General features: G+C 39.3%; 1 protein-coding gene across 4 annotated transcripts in view; it reads right to left on the bottom strand.

Moving 5' to 3' along the window:
• COP1 (COP1 E3 ubiquitin ligase) overlaps nucleotides 1-21,628 on the bottom strand; it is a 125,424-nt gene that overhangs the window by 87,059 nt on the left and 16,737 nt on the right. For all 4 annotated transcript variants that reach the window (XM_053985188.1, XM_053985189.1, XM_053985190.1 and 1 more), the window contains 5 exons: nucleotides 14,533-14,592; nucleotides 12,679-12,755; nucleotides 7,683-7,740; nucleotides 4,082-4,196; nucleotides 527-662 (listed from right to left, as the gene is read on the bottom strand). In XM_053985188.1, coding sequence (XP_053841163.1) covers nucleotides 527-662; nucleotides 4,082-4,196; nucleotides 7,683-7,740; nucleotides 12,679-12,755; nucleotides 14,533-14,592 — 446 coding nt within the window. The remainder of the gene's footprint in view (nucleotides 1-526; nucleotides 663-4,081; nucleotides 4,197-7,682; nucleotides 7,741-12,678; nucleotides 12,756-14,532; nucleotides 14,593-21,628) is intronic.

Raw genomic sequence — 21,628 nt, 5'->3', positions numbered from 1 at the left:
GAGAACGAAACTGTTGTATTGGCTTTATCCCAACCACCCCTCACTAGTGTTCAGCATTACAAACAGCTTCCAAAGCCCAAGACTTCAAGCAATCACAGGAAAAAACAACTCAGCTTTTTAATATTTGCCATTGTGACCGGATCGACCAACAAAATGTAAAATCACCACATATTCTTAAGACTACCAAATCAGATGGCTGGTTTTTGAAATGCTAGAACTGCATCACTTACAACACAACTAAGCTAACATGAAGACAACAGGCTTTGTACAACAGCTGCTGATACTAGCACCTCAGAGGTTCCGGATTTGGTCTTGACCAACACCAACAGGAATAAAAAGTACTACTGAGGTACCTGAGTGCCTTCACAGATCAATGATAGTCACAAAATCGTCACACACTGGCAAAACTGTTTTTGGGAAATATGTATTTTTTTGCATATATACCAACAATAACTTGTTTGATGTGGGTTATTAACTCAGCCTCAGCAGCCCACACCCCCATGGTCAGCACCACAGTGTGTCCTACCTGGAAACTATGCTGGAGCCATTGTAGAGGTCACTGGCGTAGGACAGCGTTGCCAGCGGTCGCACAGAATTGTAGCGCGTGAACTTGGATAGACACTCCTGAAATTCATCCAGCTGGCTGGTGGTTCTGCTGTCATCTAGGAAGAGGCAGCGACATTGGAGGGGGCAGAAACAGAGTAAGAAGGTAAACTCAACAGTAAACACAAAAATCAAGATAATGTCACCATGTGATGCTTGTTATTTGGGGAGCATTCTTGGTCAAAACCAGTCTTTCTCTCATCTCCAGCATTCTCTGAAGGCATGGTGAGCTTTTCAGAGCACAAATGAAGTCTCTCCACTGCAATGCTGGGTGAACCTACTATGCTGAGAATCTGCCTAGAAGTCAAATACAATTTTGTAAGCTCATTTATTTTACTCACATTCAGAGCCCATGGGCCATATAGACTATTAACAGAAAACTTTTAAGCCTGTCAAAATGCACTGTAAAGGACATGTCTAGTTTTCAACAGAGGTCAAAGTATATTCCTTTCCCTCTTCTGTTACAGTATGTCTACATTTGGTGTCAATTACATTCAAAATACTTTTAGTAAAAAATATTTCTCTTGTTATTCCAAAAGCAACAGAGCTAAGGGAGAATCATTTCAGGGCTGGAGAAGGAAGATGAGCATGAAACCAAAAGGCTCCCTGTACTGGAAGTTTTGTGAAAATTATGACCTTCAAGAGACAAGGTGAAACTGAGCCAGCTTGAATAATGATGATAAATACTCTGTGGGAAATGGAACAGTTTACTACAAAAGTTAAAAGTAAATTGCCGTGCAGATAGTTGAAAGTCATTCATCGAGTTCTCAGAAGTCCTAACTTTTCTTGGTAGGAATGTAATTTTATTTAAATAATTTTAAATTTTAGTATTTTGTAAATAAGGAAAAATTCCTAACTTACAGCGATGCCTCATAGGCAAATCTGGATTCCCAATCCAATCATGTATCCACAGCCAAGCATTAAGTAGCATCTTCAGGCTTCATAATGACCCCCAAATTTGCAGCAATTCTCATAATCCTTTCTTTAATGCTTCCACCCTCACTTTCTTTTTGCACAAGTGCATTTTAAGAGAACTACAGCTAACACTGCTGGTTTACAGGTGCTGCACACCTTGTCTCCCATTCCACCCCAGCATCCACTGCAACAGCAGAGGAACCACAACACACACACACACACAACAGAAATGAAATTCCACCCACTAGTTAAGTTAGCCTTATCAGCAGCATAAGGAAACAACAAGATCCATTTATTAGAAAGGCTTGGAAATACCAGGGTGAAAAAAAGAGAGGTTGATTTATAAAAGCAAAATTCAGCTGTGATTTCTTATGGGAAAACACAGAATAATAATTTCTGCACTCTGGTAATTTCTTGCCATCAGAAATTGTTATCTCTATACTTACAAGGCATTTTGAAGTGTCCCTCATATGCCCTGTTTAATGTTTGATCATACAAAGGAACAGTAAAGGCTAGTAATTAGCATGCTTAGGGGTACTAGCAAATACATTATCCATGCTAGAGGGATGAAAAGGTGCAAAATGAACAAAGTGCTGCTCTAAATTAACATCATCAGCACCTGACCACTACAGGAAACAGCTTGAGAAGCAACACAAACATCAGTCAGGGCTTTTCTAAGACTCTCTTCTCCTTTGGCTATTTGATAGGGACAAATAGCTGCTACCCTTCTATTTCCCTCATTTAGAGATCAAGCACACATTCCTCCTGTAATTTATTCTCCATGTGTGCCTGGAAAACCGAATATTATTTCTCAAGACATTTTCCCCGTCAAAGTGCAAGGCCATTTGATAATTACAGTAATGTTATGTCTCCACTCCCTATTCGAACAGTCAGAGGCACTTCTTGCAAAAAGCTTTAAATCCACATTAAATCCCATTTAAAATGTGTCAAAATGCAGCAATGACATAGAAGAGGAAAACTTAATCAAGTATCATAGGTTATCCCTTATTTAGGAGAAAACGTGCACTTGCAAATCCTCCGCTCTTGTTGCGACTGACACATACAAATACAAAAAACCAATTTCATTGCATTCATATTTATAGTTCAAATTATGAAGAAGAATGCTTTCTACAAGGGATTGCTGGGAAGAGCCTCATTTGTTATCCTTGGTTAGTAAGTTTTATTTTTACATAACCACAGTTATGCATCACCAAGACAGCTCTGCATGAAAACATCTCAGTGTGAGCTGTGAAGAAGTGCATTCTGCAAAGCACCTGCTAGCACTTCACAGGGATCTGGCCGGACACATGCAACATGTTTCTCCAATCTTTCAGATATTGAAGTAACCTCCCAACATGCTGCATTCCTTGTTAAAATCATTTTGCTGTACACAGTGAGAACTGGGCCAGTCCACGCTCTCAAGTAGTTAGAAGATATAGATACTTCTAAGAGTGAGCTCCTCTAAGACATGCTACAGCCTTTATATTTGGAGCCATTTATTAATTAACTTTTAAAATTATTTTTAATTTATTTAGAGAGAATAAATTCATGGAGAAGAAAAAAGCAGAAGTTTCTACCCCAGCAATCCTGCTTTGGGAGGTTGGTCCTTGCCTTCCAAGGTTATAAGTAAAGATACTTTGCTGCAGCAACCTGTGCTTGGTTTCCTCTCATCCCTAAGTGGTGACTCCCACCCCCTGAGGGCTGGCTGCTTTCCTTGCAGCCTGTCACATTCAAGATGGGCTGCAGCTCAAAGCTTGGTGCTACAAATCTCTTGCCTGCCAGAGTCCATTGCCTGAAGCTTTTCTTGCCAAGATGGTTTCTCCTCCAGAGGGTCTACAGAACAACCTTCCTTGCCCTGAAGACACAGTTATTCGACCCTCTCATTTCTTAGGAGAATCTTGTTTGTAATTAAGACCCATGCATCCACTAGGCAGCAATTACTCTAGCTGCTGTCATAGTGTTACTCAATTATGAATGAAGCAATCTAGCAATTTTGAAAACAGCTTCTAATTCTACAAAACAAGCCTTAAATCTAAGGTGTGCCCCATGGGACAACAGAACTGCAACACACTTAGCTTCTATAGTCCAAACCATTTGTTAACCAAGACACAGTCTAGATAACAAAGGATAACCTCCACATGTCCTCTTGCATGCTAAATACAGAAGAATGTATCAATTTATGTTTATACCTCTGTAGCATTTCAATAGCAATGCTTTTAACTACTGGGCTTACTCATTTAGTGGAAAGACAACTCAACCACTGCTTTCAGGCATTTTCATCTTCAGAACAGGCACCACACAAATTGTTTATTGTGGCTGTTGCCCTTCACAGTAAGGGATTATAAAGCAATACACGTGCCCCTCCGAAGTGACAGGATTAAGTTTTCCAAATTTAGCAACTTCAAAGGTTGGTCAAGAATAGCAAAATGGGATGATCTGAGTAACACAAATACGTATAGCCACATTCTCGTGCAAGGGAGAAGAGAAAACTGCTCTCTCAAAAGCAAAGCTTTTCTGCAAGAGGTACCTGCCATCAGAAGAGAGAGACCACATGAGAACTCACCCGAGACACGAGTCATCCTGGTGGAAAAATAGCACTGCTCTAGGTCCTCAAAGTGAGCTGTGAGGCGCTTGCGTCGTGAGGCCAGTGTGCTGTTATACCACGGCTGCTTTTTGGTCTGAGTGGAGAAGGGACAACACTTCAGAAAGTTAAAAGCCAGGCCTGGGTTTCACTTCTATAGATTTTACTCAATTATAAGCAATTATACAATAGGTCAGAAGTGTAAAATGACAATAAATGAAGAATCTTGGCACTGTCAACAATTATTTTTTAGGGTCCTATGCTGTACCCTTTAACATAACAAAAACTAATTCCTGCTTTTAGACAGTTTTTGTTTTCTGAACATTAGTAAATTTAGTGATTCTGGCCTCACATACAGGACAGGCAATCCTAAACCTTGAGGAGTCCTGTCTTACATTTATACAGACAGACAGCATAGGCCAACTTCCAGCTTCACAAATCAAACAGACTGTACAAGAAATACTCCCTAGATGCTTGGCAGACAGCTCATTAAAAGAGAAGGAAGTGTTTATTTTAATTAGTTACTGAATTACTTCTTTTGAAGCAACTCAGTAGCTCTCTGTAAAACTAAGCAAATACAACAGAAGCAAAAGACAGCATCAAGTTCAAAGGTTAATTGAAAAGAAGTTCCTGAAGCTCATCATTAAAGCTATTCCCCAACCTACCCAAACAGTAATAGTGAGATGTAGGAGCAAAGGATTTAAACTACGTGAGTAATCTTTCCTGCAGGAGCAAAGACAGAAAATGCAGTACTCACCATTTTAATCACGAGTCATGAACAGGAATGAAACCCTCTACTACATAAGAAGCACAGAGAGCTCCTTGCTTTGGGTTCTATTTAAGAAGTCTCACATACCACATCCTCAAAGCTAAATTTTATAAGATTTAAGAACCATCAAGCTCCCTAATGAACAACATCCTTGAGCAAGTACAAGGCCTGTAATGCTACTCAATGGCACTAAAACCCACTTTGTGTACAACTCCCCCTCAATCCATGCAGGGGAACAGCCTGTCCTCATTACAGCCACCCACCAAGGCAACGAGAACAAAATAAGTTTACAGCCCACTCCAATTTTGTTTGTACCTGTATGAAAAGCAATCTAACATTTTAGGAAAAAAGCAAGCCGCAAGCAGTGAAACCTCCAAGCCACCACTTCCCACGCACTGACAACCTGGCTCACACTTGCCTGTGACAGCACCCATGGTCTTCACAGCTTGTTTCATCTCAAAAGCAGCCCCAACCTCAACACACAACACTGGGAAGTGCTCCTACATCAATACCTTTCAAGTACCATTTTCTAAAATTTTACATCTTTAAAAAACTCTTAATAGAACACTTCTATAGACTCTTCCTATAAATTTCTGTGCACCAACCTCCAATATCTCCAGTCATTCTCAGCACATCAGTAGTGATTTGGGCTCAAGACAACTTCAGGCACTGAGCAATCATTCCCGTCTCAAGTTATGTCAAGCTGCCTGAACCACGATGAGTGACACAACCCAACCCCAGGCCTGATCTGCCAGATCCCAGTCCACACTGAGATGAAATCCATCAGGTAAGTATTTGCCTGCTGCCTCCCAAGGGAGACCCCTGTGGAGGAGGTCTCAGGCTGGCACGTGGCAACCCAGCTGTGCTGAGAACCAAGCAAGGGGCACTAACCCACAGTCATCAGAACACCCCCAGCTAAGCATTTCAACCTGCTCACGTTTTGCCAAAAAACAGATATTCTATTTTCTATGAAGCCTGATCCCTGACTTCAACAGGAGGACAACAGGAGGAAAAAAATCAGAAAAGATACCCAAGCAATTTTTATTCAATGGCTAAAACAACTATGGTTGCTCTAGTTGAGGATATCAGTTTGGATTCCTCTGTTATCAGGAGTGATTTTACTGTCTGTACTTTATCAGATACTCTAAAGAGTCCTCTAACAACTGTGAAAAAGCTTCTTAGCTGCACACAAGCTCCTTATTTCTAGCAGAAAAAAGGTATTGCCATTAAATACTATCCACAGAATTCCCCAGGGCCTAAGTGACTTGTCCACTATTTGCTTCTGAAGCTCATGTTCTGGAAGAGAACTGCCCTAGAGCTTTGTGGTATATAAATTCTTCCCTAACATGTTTGTGGGCAATGTAATTATATTGAGAAAGGAAAGCTGTGCAGTCCATCCTAGATAACTCTTACTGCCAGCAGTACCCAATATGTGATTTTTGCCATGACTGACAATTAGGGAAAAACCCTACAATTTAATTTATATTATTAAAATTCTTTTTATGGTAAAGTCTTGCTGAAATTAGACTACCTTTGAACAGAAGTGTTTAACTTCAAAGTTCTGTTTGAACTCCCCATCCAAACATATATTAAAGTTTAATGTGAAAATTTGTACTTGAGAGTACAGATCTTACACTCTTGAGGACAAGAAATCACATTTCAGGACAAAAAAGATTATTCTCACACAAATAAGGCTGTCATACAGAATGACTAGAAAGTCTAGGTTGTTTGTTTTGTGAGCTCATAAGCAGGGCTTATGTTATTAATTTTGGCTTTGAAATAGGAAGCACTGAGACAAGTAATGTCGCTGGAGAACAAACACACTGTAGCACATCAGAGTCCTAAACATAAAACCCCCATCTACATTACACCTGCCCTCTGAAATGTGGTAGAACTGTAACTCTTTGTTCAAGCAAAAACCTCCAAACACCAGAGTAGTAGCAACAACAAGCATTTTCCCAGATGAATAGATGGAATTTTCTAATTACCAATTAGTTACACAGCTGTATTTAAACATGTATGTGCCCAAGTCTTTTTTTTTTTTTTTTTTTCTTCTTTAAATCAAGTAAGATCCAACAGCACTTGGACCTTTTAATTTACCAGTTTCATGCTGGTGTGTGTCAGGGATGGTCCACCACCACCACAGAGCACCCAAGGCACAGCTGGAATGTGCCCAACAGTCCATCTGCCCAAATGAAAACTGGATAACCTTTTTGGAACTGTGAGCTGGATATGAGTGTCACCTCCGCAGCCCAGCTGAATCCCTTCAAGGTTCTAAACTACAGAAGTGCTGTTTGGAATTTGGGAGGCTCTGTAGATAAGACAGTTTGGAGGCTGCCTATCAAATAGTTCCATTCTATATGTAGCTTTTTACCCTCTATATGAATTTGTAATGTTTGTAAAAGGCCCTGGTGAGGACAAATGATGTAACTGTGCCTGGAGATTCTTTGTTTTGAAAGTTAAGCTTGATCTACAGCTATTTAAGCCAAGGGAAAGGGTCAGGGATTTACCTCCCTTCCCCAGTGCTGCCCACATGGGACATAAGAAGCAAACCATATCCCCTCTTCCATGGAAGAGTCAGCTTTAAGAAAAATGTCAGATGTCTAAAAATACATTACACCAAGTCTCTCACACAACTGAGCACAGTCATTCCTACAACTGCAGTTGCCCATACAACCAGTTAAAAGCCTTTTCAAGGCTCCAGTTGACCAGTACCCTGGAGATGGATGAAGGTGCACCTCAACCCTGCCTAACCTCCACATTCACCCTCCCATCCCCCCCCATATAAATGCAGACATTTATATATGATCTTACCTGAGAACTGCCACTGAAGCCTGGAGGCTGGCTGTACTCAGTGGAGTCAATAATACTACTGCAAAAATAAAAGAAATAGTCTGCTTAAATCACTGCACAGCCATCCTTTATCATTTTTAACCTGTTTGCTATTCCCCCCTTGACACTCTGCAGCATACTCGCCTTAGAAATCCATTTTACAGACAGGGAACACAAGGCTTTATTTTGTTTGGGAGTTTAGGAGAGACTTTTCTCTTTTTTTTAAACAGTTTTCCTAGAGCAGAATGCTGTCACACACAATTACGTGTAGTGCAGCCAAATAATTTCTAATTAGAATGCAAATGTGTATCTTTCATATGAAATATGCAGCACAAGACATTCTGAAAATAACATGCTACCACTGGTTTTCAATTCCTTAAAAAAAAAGAAAGAAAATAGAGAAGTCAAATGCTCTGCATTTGAACCAACGCTGACAAGGGAAAAGCTAGAGAAATCAGTGTAAGACAGACACTAGTTTAAACAGACAATTAAGGAAATACAGAAATAACCTAAAAAAATATATACTGACAGCCAGGATTACTATTATTAGAAAACACTACACCATATTATAGTATCTCTAATGGCACAACATACCTTTTACATCACTGTTTTCAAAACACAGCACTGACATGCAAACTCAATAGAATTTAATTTTCAAAACTGCAAAAAGATCTCCTGATCCAAGCAGAAAACAGGTGGTTCAGTGCTCTTTGACACAGAGGCAAAAAATTCAGCTCCCACAGTAAGACACCCAAGCCAGACAAAAGCACACTCGTCACTCAAATTTCATATACCTCCAGGACAGGTAAAGATTACCATACAAGGACACAATTTTATTGGTTATGCAGAATACATTATGAAAATCACCATGATTAATTTCTAAAAAAATCTTTTAAACTGCTTTGCTTCTGCTATGTCATTTGACTTGGACAGAGAAGAAACTAGCTGGGATCATTGTTCTCATTATTCTCAGTCTTTCTTATGAGATAACCTCAGATTTTAAGCATTGCCTGGGAAAGCTGAAGGTTTCTTTAAAAGCTTCTAGAACACTGCTGTAGGTCTTAGTTTTGTCAAAGATAGTTTTACCAATTCCTGTTTATGTAGCAGCTGACAGAACTTATGTGTAAACTTTAGAATCTCGGTCATAAACAAATTGGTTTGGTTGAAATGCAGGGCAGGGCACCTTAAGTTTGGAAGAATGAACCAATGGTATCAGTGCTTAAATATTTCTCTGAATGTTTTCAAGCTCCCTTGGAAGTGGAGGGAAGTGGAAACAGAAGATGAGACATAACCACTGATGAGACTAAAAAAATTAACTTGGAAAATGAGATTGACTGGACTTCTGTTCCAGGCAAGACAAAAGCTGCAAACAAAGAAAATCTGAGGGATAAAAATAATTATTTGCAGAAGCCATTGTAAGGGAGAAAACAGCAGAGCCATTTCAGGCATGGCTGAGGACAAAATTAGAATTAGAATTAAATTACAATGTGGCTGCATGAAATAATGAAACATGGACAGCAGATCCTGCCAGAACTGCAGGAATAACACATTCAGCTAGAAAGCAATGAAAAACTACTCCACTCTGAGACAGGTACAGAGGCAATTAACAGCAGAACACGGACTTGGAGTGTCTGGTCTCGTTTTGCTGCAGGTTGTCTGGTGATGTAAAGCCTTCAAGAGTGTAGACATCATCTCCCTAACCAGAGCACAAATTCAAAGGCATTTCTGTGCTGTGCCCATAGCTGAGTTAACTCATATATGCTTGAATGTTTTTCCTTTCAATAAAAGGGAAGCAAGTAATCAGAAAATTACAGTACCATCCAAGTTTTTTTAAAGGATGTAACATTAGGTTCAGTTTGGAAATTCAGCTACACTCATATGACATTTAAAAACACAAAACAACAAACAAGGCAACCCACAGACTATAAACCCCATTACAGGGATGGAGGAGGTAATTAGAACAAATGGAGAGGAAGGAGGATCAGGATTTCAATAACTGAACCAGAGTTACCAAGCAACTCATTTCTAGATCAGAATTTTCCTTCAGACCCCTATTAGTGATAGCTTGTTATTGCTATTAGTCCTGGATAGCATCACAGAGAAGTTGCTTATTCCTACCTTCTGTTTGCACCATTTACTGGGAGCAGAAATAACACACACGCCTGTTCAGAAAAGCCATACACAGAACTATTTGTTCTCTTCCCTTATTCTTCCCCTCTTGTTCTCTATTAGTGTACAAACCAAGCAATAGGCAACACTGTAAACAAGCACTGTGCTATTACCCAATTTAATGTTTCATCACACCCTGCATAGGCACAAGAGAAAACACGTGTTTCTTGCAGCCAAGGATGTACTGAACATCATAGCTGTGCTAGGGTTTTTTGCTAAAGAGCTTTTGAAAAAAGCTGGGGGAAGGCAAAGTAATTTCACGTTTTGAAGATGTTAAAAATGGGGAGGAAAAAAGCTACAAACAATGAAAAGAAACAGAAAATTAATGAAGCAAGTGCGTGATTTAAAGGAAGCGGATGAATAAGGGCAAGTCACCAGAGACCAGATAAAGCTGAATTCCAAAGAACTCTATTTTCTTGAACTTTAAATTCAAAGGCTAAAGAAGCTTTCTTCCTCTCAGCACTAGTCACTGATAACCTTGTACTATTTATAAGGCACATTACTGAAGTGTTCAACAATTATATTTCATTAGCAGTGTGTTAAGTATGTTAAGTTATATTTCAATTTAAATACACCATTTTAATTCACTGATAGGCTAAAGAGCCTCTGCAAGTTCAATATAATTTTAACATGGAATTGAATCCATCCCAAACTATATTTGTATTTCACTCTCTAAAATGCACTCTGGAGATTAAATATTTCAGTTAAGAGAAAAATCAGCATATTTCATATCAGCTGTTCTGCAGCATTCTTGCCAAGGAGGAATGTTGTTGAGATATTCTTCAAAACTTAATGTTGAAAATAAAATTAGTTTCAAGTGGTAGACCTTCCTGGAATCTAACTTATAGTAATTCACACCAATGCAATTACTTGAATTATATAAAACTGTCAAAACGGGGCAGGGATAGAAGGAGTAACTTCTGGGAACAACTGATGCCTGTTCAGGTAATGCCTTCATACACGGATTTCTCTTCTACCACTCAAGGCTACTTCTTAACACAGGAATGTCACCAAGAAAAAGATAAGGGGTCTTCTAAAGCAGAGAGAAAAAGGTAATCCCACATTCCCTAGAAATCACCTAAATATCCTATTATATCAGACCCCTGGCATACTGTATCAGGGGGAAAATTCCAAAATTCAAGACACAGCCAAGATGACCCAGGCAGGCAGGGAAGAAAGAGCCCATGGTTTCTGCACCCATCATGGCTCCATCCCACTGCCCCCCAGCAGACCCCAGGTGAAGCACATCAATCCAAAGATCACTACAATTCTTTCTGATACTATCTTGCATCTTCAAATGTAAGAATTGAGATTGACTGACCCCTAGGACATGAAATAAATAGGCAAAAAGGAATATTAAGAAATTCTCAGTAGACTGAAGCCAGTGTAGCTCTAACTGCAGACTGTTCCCCCCTCAACTCTTTTACTAAAACTCCTGGGCTTAAAATGTTATTCCAGCCTTCAACAGATAAAGTTCTTTGGGGGCTTGTTTTTTAGCTTAGCTCAAGTAATAGAGATACATTTCTACTCATAAGTAGAATCTCCTGTTAAAAAGAGAGAAAGGTTTCTAGGCCTGAAGGCATCCAACATCTAACAAATTGATGTTGCCCAACCAGTGCTCAAGTTTACCCCAAGCATATCTACCACAGAGTAAAACCAATCTATTTAATAGCCAATAACCAGAAAAGCAGTAGAACCTGACAAGAATCTCATCAGTTTCACAAAACTGCTTCTTGGCAAAACAGCAATACTCCATATCAAGAAACAAATCTGTACCTAAAAAGAATTGAAGAAGCAGTGAAGAACTGAATTAGAAATGCTGTTCCCATCCATTGTGATCATATTCCTGTCCTTTCCCTCAGGGACAGCCAGAGCTACATAGAAATATCAGAGATATTGGTCTCTGTGCCCAGAAATAGCATCTTGGTAGGAAATTCCAGCCAATATTGCTGGGTTCCTCACCAGAGCACTGTGTCTAAGTCTCTGTAAGGGAAGAAATCTGATCATTTTTTACTCTGGGCTATTAGGTTTAGAGCTGCTAACTGCAAAAAAATCTACCAGTACAATTTTATAACAGAAAATGACAGTTTAGAGAACTCTACTTCTAAGAGATAACAGAGATGATCACTTAATAACATAACTCGGCCCTGTTGAAATTAGATAAAAAGACACATCTGTAAACTAGAGCACTTCAACCTCTGGCACTTACAACTTGGATACAAGAAGCATCTGCAGTATTATCATCAAGAAACCAGACTATGCAATATTCCAGACAAAAATACACATGAAATTATGTTATTAGAAAGGCATTTCATTAAATCAAAACAGACAGCCGATAAACAGAATCAATAGGCTGTACACTTCAAATTCTAATCTGAGCCCATACCTTTAGCTATCCATGCTGATTAGGGAAGCCAGAGAACTCCAATATCATACAAAATGAAGACCTTTCATATGCCAAGCAGAACAGCACAACGTTCAGAAAAGGTAGCATATAAATAATAGTAATATTTTATTCCATACCAAAGGCTTATGATTCAAGTTTACTAATTCACATGACATTTAAAGCCATCAGTTTTCCATGGCATCTGATTCAGAGCAGATTTTTAATCCAAATGCAGGCTCAGGTGGCTTTTTCTTCACTTCTTTGTTCACATAAAGTTTATAGCAATTAGAAACACAATAGGAAAATACCGTACAGCACTCAAAAAACAGTTTTGCTTGTGTTTCAGGCACTGCTTGGAAAGCACTAGCAAGTAGAGTGCAACATGTGCAGCTTGAAATCCAAGTTGAGCTGCAAGCTCCATACCTGTGTGAAGGTGAGGGAGCCTCAAACTGTGGCACTGTGCTGTCCTCACTGACTGGGGAGTACAAGCCACTCATCTCCTGAAACAGAAAGCCATGTTACATCAGAGCTGACAAAACATGTCTAATACATGTGTTTACAGAACATTTACTCAAAAAAAAAATCTTAACCTATACCTGAGAAAACACTGATTTTCTTCAATTTTTTTTTCAGTTACCATTCAGAATGGGTTTCAAAAATCCTACACCTGTTGTGCTCTGTGCTTCAAGAGTGGCAGTTTTGGAGCTTATACTCCAAAAAACCCAACAGATTTGGTTATCAGCCAATTGCCTCTGACACATCTCCCTTAAACGTGGCAGAACAAGCAAACTGTAACTGCATTTCTGAGATATGTCCAAGCTTATCTAACAGCCTTCACAACTGGAAGGTAAAACTGGATATGGGTCATGGCAAGAATAGTCACAAGGCAACAGGGCAAAGGTGGTGCCACAGACTTAAAAGAGGATCTGTCAGTCCTCTGTGGGACCACTGCACAAGAGATAAACTTTGCACATGAACTTGGCTTTGTCCCTCCCAGACTAAGTCACTGCTGTGTACCCAGTATGATGCTGTCTTTCATCTGTTTGGGAAATGGAAGCTATGCAGGATGCAGCAGCTCATTAGTTGAGCGGGCAAAGTGTTCCCAAGACAATTATCACTTGTGCTTTCAAATTCCCACTAGGTGCCTATTAGTTGATAGGTAGAAAGAAGGATATTTGTGACAAGAGAGATCCCAGGCTTTAGAGGTCAGAGCCAAGGTCAGCATCACACCCCAGGAATATACCACAGCTGCAACCCACTGAAATGCCTGATTAAAGAGCACAGAAACAGATAGCTGGATGCTCTTTGAGAGATTCCACAACTTTTGGGAATAGTTCCTTCTAGATCTCAAGACTTATTTTACCAGTCTGAAGAAAACACACTGCGGTATATTTATTTCACCAAAGCTGAGAAGCATTTAGGAAAAGAGGTCTGAAAAAATTCCAAATAGCTATCAGATAAATGGGAATTCTTGCAGTTGTCAGTCATGTTTCTATTTTGCTAAATCATCAGCACACACATTAATTGCATGAAAAAAAATGTAAAAGGCTTTTTGGAAGGCAGTTGGGAACACATACTGATTGCTCAAGATGAGCAAGCAGTGAGAAGCAGACCTGCAAACTGATTCCCAAGAAGCTTTAAGGGAATGATATTTGGAGAGGTGGCAGTCTGATGTATTCCTGAAACATCAGCTCCCTACTGCAAGATTAAATACTAGAATGGATTACAGGAAAGGACCAAGGGGAACCTAAAGACTCAGTGAAGACAGAAGGATTGCACTGATGGGGTTACAAATTCTTGGAGAATAATTCTTAGCAAAAATGTCAAGAGATTCCCATTATTAAGGAATTAAGAGAACTATACCAGGAGGTAGCAGGAATCAGTTTTGACATGCAGCAGGAGCTGGTTTTGTTCCTGCACAGTCTCTGCATAACAACCCTCTTCTGAATCCCCAACACCTCTCCATTTTAAGACTTAGATGCTGCTAAGGTTTAAACAGCCTGTAACGTACAAAAATCTTAAATTCTGATCAATATACCAGCTGCTGATTTCTAGCAACTACTTTAAAATACTTACTACCAACACAAAGAAATGATTACATAAGAGCTACCTAACTGCAGCCTGCACACATCAACTAAATGAACAAATTAAAGAGCATCATCTGTTCATTTTCCCATTAGTGACTTAAATGCCATAAATTTAACCCAGCAGCCTCACAGCAAGGCAGACAGCTTGATGAAAATGAAAAATTGCCAGAACAGTGTCTAGGCACCTCACCTCTACACGTTTAATATCTTCTTCCAGAACACTTAGCTCCTTCTGGATCTGCTCCAATTGCTGTGGATAAGAGAATGGGAGAAGTCTAAATCAATCTGCACTGCACCACCACCAAGATAAATTACAATCTTTCCAGAGAGGAATCTGAACTATCTTCACTGGTGTGCTACGCAATTCAAAAGTCACCAGGCAGGAAGTTCAAATGCACAGATTAACGTAAGTGTGCACACAAACCACATTCAAGACAAAGCTATTATTTTGAAACAATGTGAAACAAGAGCAGGAGGTATTTGGATGTCAATCACAGAGACCCACATTATTCAAAGTAATACTATTATGCTCTAACATGTCTCAGGCAAGATGTAACTGGTTTGCAAACACTTAAGTATAGAATAACAAAGTGGTCTAGGTTAGATGGGACCTTAAAAATTATCTCGTTCCACCCCCTGCCACAGGCAGGGACTCCTTCCATTAGACCAGGTTGCTTCAAGCCCTGTCCAACCTGGCCTTGCACACTTCCAGGGATGGAGCAGCCACAGCTTCTCTAGGCACCCTGTGCCAGGGCCTCACCACCCTCAGAGGGAAGAATTTCTTCCTAATATCTAAACCCACACTCTTTCACTTTCAAACCATTCCCACTTGTCCTGTCACAATTAGAAAACAAAAAAAAAAACCACAATGAAAGACAATGATCATTTCACCCTTCAATTAAATACAAAATGTTTTGCTGAAAGGTATCAAGGCTAATTCTCATCCCAGCTGTTAACCTGTCACTTGCCGATTTCAACTTTGCCATTAAGTTTCTGGATTGGAAAAAACCTGTTTTGCTCCTGGCACTGAGCGAGCACCACATGGTATCAAGGTATCACTTCTTCCAAAGGTGTGATACTTACCTTGGATTACACCATAAACTCCAGTCCATTTGAGGGCTACACCTGAAAGGGTAAGAAGGAGACTTCTCCTCTCACCAGCCAACATTTCCTTTCCCTTCTTTGTGTCACATGTAGTATCTTCCAGGTTTTTGGTCAGTTAGCAAGCTGGCTTCGCTCACCTCAAGCAACTGAAGCCACAGACTTGACAACTGTTTACACCTAAGCAAGGACATCATCTCCTTACCTGTTTATTCAGCAGCTATGTCCCACCCTAACACCCAGAGCCTAAACCCAGCCTTGCAGGGCCCAAACACACACACTCCTCTAGGTGAGAGCTCCTGACATCAGCTCCCGAGCAAGTCTGATTCACTGAGACACATAAATGTAATAAATACACAGAGAACTGGAAGTCCACCTGGCCTCCTCAGCTCCCAGTAAAAATTTACAGACAACCAGCAAGGTGGCCTGTGACCAGAAGCATTTGCTGAGTTAAGTCCACTGAAAGCTTAAGCACAATACATTCTCCAAAGACAAAACGAATTTTTATACTTTCACCATTACAACAGAATATTAAATTGTCCAAATTCAAAGTTACTAGTTTGGTAAGACATATTATTCTTAGTATGACATAGTCCAAAGAATATCTGGCAAGCTACTCCCAAAGACTTATTCACTCATGTGCTCAAGTTTGATCCTTTAAGAGGCAGAAGGTTCTGTTCCAACAAGAAGCACAATTTAAACATCTCTTATAGTAAAGTATTCTAAGTATCTGTGCACTCTGCATTAAATCTACCATTTTAATTTTCCTTTTAAACACTAACAAAAGCTTCAGTCTCTGAAAACAGGAGAAGAAAGGGCTGCTGGGTCCACACCTATTTCTAACATGGCTGCTTCTTTGAATGAGATGACATTATGAACGTATTCTAATCTCGGTACTCTGAAGGTTTCAGTTTACATTTAATTTGAGGCACAGACAGAAATTTAATGGTTTAGAACTAGACTGCCACAGATAATTTACAAATCACTACACCATAACAGATAATTCCATTTTCACTTTCGAAACCTGTAGCAGGAATAGCAGGTGGTGCTACAGCTCCAAGATTAGTGGCAAAGTGACACTTGCACAGCATGGGTCCTGCCTGAACTCAGCTCTAGAAAATACCATTAGTCCCCCACATTCATAAATCCCATTTAAAAAGAAGTTACAAAACCACTTACAAGTTCCAAAATTACAGTGAGGAAGTCAGCTATTCTACAATGTACTGGCTCACAGCCAAACTGGACTTCTGAAAAATAATTGATAGTTGCTGCCATCACATAAACAGGATATTTTTTATAGGAACAAGAGCAGAGAGTTTTTATTGGCCAGCTTTCATTAACTTGCACACAGCCAAGAGCATGAGATCTGGTACTTTATCTACCAATTCTTCCTTCTAGTTACAACCTACCATAAACTTACCCAACAGCAGCAACTCTAAAAAGCAGGCAAGAGTGTTTCATGCTTGTTTTCGGAGGAGTCGTCTCATGCCATCAGCATAAAATGAATTAATGTCTACACTGAACCTTTGGTTTTTTGGTATATTAGTTGAAGTGTTTTAATCTATCAAAGACCTTAAATCAATCCACATTCATTCCAATTAAACTTTGAAAAATGAGACTACTGATTTACAATTGCCAGCCTTTGAGGGACATTTAAGGAAAGCTAAATGAATTATAGTTCTTGCAGTATATTCAGATTTAAGGACCCTTAATTTAATTTTCACTGCTGGGCACAGAAAGCAAGCCAAGTCCTGTCCCAGTGATGGGCAGAATCACACCTGGTAGGCTTTGGATTAAGTCAGCAAAAGCACTTCCAACAAACACTGAAACATATGCTTGGAGAGCACATCCAATAAACTCTCTTTTCAGACACAAATGCTGTCCCAGAAATGAAAAGGCCAATATGGACAAGGAGAAGGTCCTTAATTCAGTGGTTAAACCTCAATTTCAACTCCAGTGAATGAACTACAATAAGCAGGTGTGTAACATTCTGGTCCCATTGTTCAGATATGGGCATATATACAGAAAAAATGCTACGATTTCAAAACATTTTTATAATCCTGGAAAAGGAATTTCAGATGTTCAAGAAGCTACCAAGAACTTACACAATGCTAAACACCAGGTCATGGTCATTTTATTTTTGGTTGGCCATCTACTAACAAGCCTATCTGGGTAGAGCACTAAGGTTTCATCCTGGAGCTTCCTGTTTTTCCTGGAGCAAGGGCCCCTTGGGAGGCAGCAACTTCCTGCCTTGTGTTTGTACAGCACAGACAACAAGCAGTCCTCACTAGGTCTCCTGGTGCCAGTTCTAAGTGTTTGCAAAAAACTAAAAGCCCACCAGAGCCTCCCAGTGCCACAGACATAGCCTAGAAAAACACACAAGGGAAGGAGTCATACACCCTTGACCAACTGTTTTTCCAATTCTAGAAAAAGCACAGAACAACAAAGAACAAAAAAAGAAAAAGAAAAAAAAACAACAAAAAGCTTTTTCTAGAAAAAGCAAAGAACAGCAGGAGTTCTTTTCTACAGAAATACTGCAAAATCAGCAACACTATTCTAATAAGCAGCTTAAACAAAGCATCTGGATTCACACTTTTTGGAAGCTCACAGGCCAGTTTATGCACAGTAACACACCTTCCAGGCTCTGATCCAGACTCCCTGTGCAGTCATCACAACATACACCATAGATCCAGATAAACAGATGAGACTATTATCAGAGGGGACATCATTTTCCCAGACACACAAAGCCATTGCTCCAACCAGGATGAGGCAAAAATTACCACCAGAGGAGGATAAACCAGGTAATCACTGTAAATAAACCCTTAATTCTGTCCTGTGGCTTCATCCATCCAACATCAGAATCTTCCTACTTCCTGTTCTTCCACCAAGTACTGATTTAACAAACCACAGTGTAAACTTCACTATAACAGCTGAAACTTTTTTAAAGGTACCCAGTGAAATTAATTTCTATCTGTAGAATACAATACCTCAATGACAATGCACAGTAAGATCAGTTTCTCTCTGTGGAAGTCTTGTCTGTCTCTGGGTTTTCTTTCCATTATTGCTTTGGATGCAGAGCCTTTTACAACATACAGGGCAACTGTGGCATGAAAGCCATCTTCAGACCTTAGAGAAATTTTAGTCTTATAAATTAATTGCAAATATCACTTATTTTGACAAAATACCTCCCTGTTACAATGCCTTTGCACAACTAGAAGCGGGTACAAGGCTTTTGTTAGTATGAAGACAAGAACACCTCAGTCTCTAAAAGTTTAATTAGTGAAATATGGCATTCAAGCCTCTTAAACATGTGGACAGTCCATCTATAACACATTTATCTGCTGAGAATATTTCTTCTCTGATCAATACTTCCTCCAAATGATAAATGTTTCCTCACAACTGGGGAAGAGCTAACAGAAAGGCTTGAGAACATCCAGGCTGTTTAACACACAGAATTCCCAAAGGTAGGAGAAGGGATTTGCCAGGCTGATAAAGTATGTTTCACATCTTGAATATTCCTCTCCCTCATTTACATCCTACAGTATGGAGGAAATATGCTCTGAAAGCTTAGTGATAGGGTCTGATAGAAAAGCCTCATGAGATAAGGACACCTGAGGAAGGGAACAAAGCTGCCTAAGCAATTAGACTAATTGCCTTAGAGTTTAATGTATCAGTAGTAGGTGCTTTCTTTGCAAGACCTCTCCAGTGCAGCAAGGAGAGCCAGCTGTATACACTGATACCACTATGATAATTTTTAGTTTGCTGCTCACACACTCATTGTATCCTTGGGCTTCTTATCACTGCTTCTGGAGCTCACGTCTCTCATTCAGTAACTTAGAAATGCAAATAGACTTAAATACCAGGTAAGTGCAGTGGATAGGGACCAGATTACTCTAGCTATAAATTCTCCTCAGCAGTCCTGAAATGTAATCAAGACCACATGACAACAAAAGAGCATGACTGATTCCTGGTTCTGTCACCTCCTCTTGCTTATTCATTAGTTCATCCGTGTGTGAACACGCAGAACATAAGGCTTGACAGGTGAAGTGATTAACACAGGGTAATGACATCCCTGGAGAACTCATGCTTAGAATTCCCAGCCATTACCTCACAATAACTAATAACTCTTCTTATTTTTAGTATCTAACATTTGAGGGTGCAAAGAACAACGATGATTCTGAAATGCTGAGCAGGCACTCAGTGCCACAAGCCTGAGACACTTCAGGATTATTTTTCTGTCCCAGGATGTTTATCAGCTAAAAAACAGCCTTATGCATTAGCAAACATAAAAGAGGCCTTGTTTGTTAGACATGAGAGACTTAACATCACATTATTAGAAAGAAGAACTAAAAATGAAGCAATATCTGCCAAGGGAAACATGAATGCACCCAAAGAATAGCACCTGTGTAGTACTTGATTTGTGATACCAATCATCAAGCTCAGTATTCTCCTTCAGTAAGCAATGGTGCTGCTTGACAGAAATTCCATCGGGTAGCTGAGCTAATAATATTTTACCATAAATTATCTATATTATCTATATAGTGTTGTCTAACTGTTTGGAGACATTAAAATTCTGACCAGACAATTAGCAAGGCCTCTTCCTTAAAGTACTGAACATAAGAGTGGGGAGAATGAACTGATATAATCAGTTTTTCTCACAATGTGTTCAAGATGAAAGAACATGTGAACGTTTAAAATTAACCAAGTTAAATCTGCAAAAGCATTTAAGCAACACAGGTATGAAAGTGAGAATTTAAAAAAGTCACAGGCAGTTGCATTTGGTTTCCCTGGAAAATGGTAATAAACACCCATCACCACCAAGATAGAATATTTCATTATTAAACTTGACCTTCCAGACTTTTTGGGTCCTTAATATCAACAGAAGAGGACACTGGATTAAAAAAAAAAATAAAATGCAGAGTGTGCATTCAATTAACTGTGCACACATATGGAAAGGCACTCAGCCATGCTAAGTTTGCCTTAGGGACAGACATCCAACTGCTGTGAATGATCAATACATTCCTCCCCTCCAAAACTATCTGTTGTTTATGTGAAAAAGTATTTTTAAGCTTTAGCCATTTGTTTTCAATCTTTTCTAAAGTAAGACACTTTTTTTTCTATTATTTTGCCAAGGATTTGGGTTTTTTTGCCACATTGCTCTAGGTCAAAAAGAAAACAAAATACATAAACTTCAAAAGGAAAAGGGCTTGCAAGCACCTTTGTGCAAAAAACATGTAGTAAATTCCAGCTTGAAAGATCAACATTTTGAAAAGTTATGAAGAGATCAAAACAGGATTTCTAATAGAAATTGCTGCAGGTGCTGAACATCACATTTATCTTCTAGAGAAACTATGAGAAGGTGGCAAAGAGGCATTTGTCAAAAGACTTGACTGCACCAATATTCTGAAGTACAAGTCTAAAAGATAGTTTTCTTCTAGCTATAAACCCACTCCAATATACTCAGAAGTCACCATTTCATTAGTGCTAGAGAAAAAAAATCCATAACTTATGAGTGAAGTAGGCAAGAAAGGTTACAGGTGGTTAATCACCTGCTTTGAACATGGGAAATACTATACAAGTACACTAAACTGAGGCAGTATCTGTATTCACTTACAAAAGTACCTTAGTCCCTATGTAAGAACTTGCAGTATGTAGTAAATGAAACCTGTTCATAAAATCTTGCAATAAATAGTATTCAAAGAGACATATTAGGAAGCAAAGTTATCAAAGTTCCATTAAATATTTAAGCCAAAAATTAGAAATAAGAACTCAGGATCATACTTTAAAAAAATCTTTATTTATTAAGATCTTTACAGCTATGGTTTACTGAGTGAAATTGCATTTACTCTGCAGCTATCTTTACTAAAACCAAGTCTGAATTAAGAAAGGAAAAAAGGTCATGTTCCTCCCCATAATAAGGCTGCTTGTGTGACTCACAATTATGGGCAATACAGGGTCCACACATGTTTCTTGAGCTCAATTCTTAAACAGTTACCTCTCACAGCATCAAAAGAAACCACAGTGAACTGCAGAAGCTCTGATAACCTTTACTGCATTATTAATATGGTCACTTAACCCCCCCCTTCTCACCTTCCAAGCCACCCTCTCAGGCTTTCTGCAGCCTGGATACATCACCACTGTCTTTACCCAAACAGTAATTCCTCTGTTATCCCCACAATAGTCCC

The sequence above is a fragment of the Vidua macroura genome, chromosome 9 (assembly GCF_024509145.1).
Source record: "Vidua macroura isolate BioBank_ID:100142 chromosome 9, ASM2450914v1, whole genome shotgun sequence".
NCBI lineage: Eukaryota > Metazoa > Chordata > Aves > Passeriformes > Viduidae > Vidua > Vidua macroura.
This window is presented reverse-complemented; position numbering and strand designations above follow the sequence as displayed.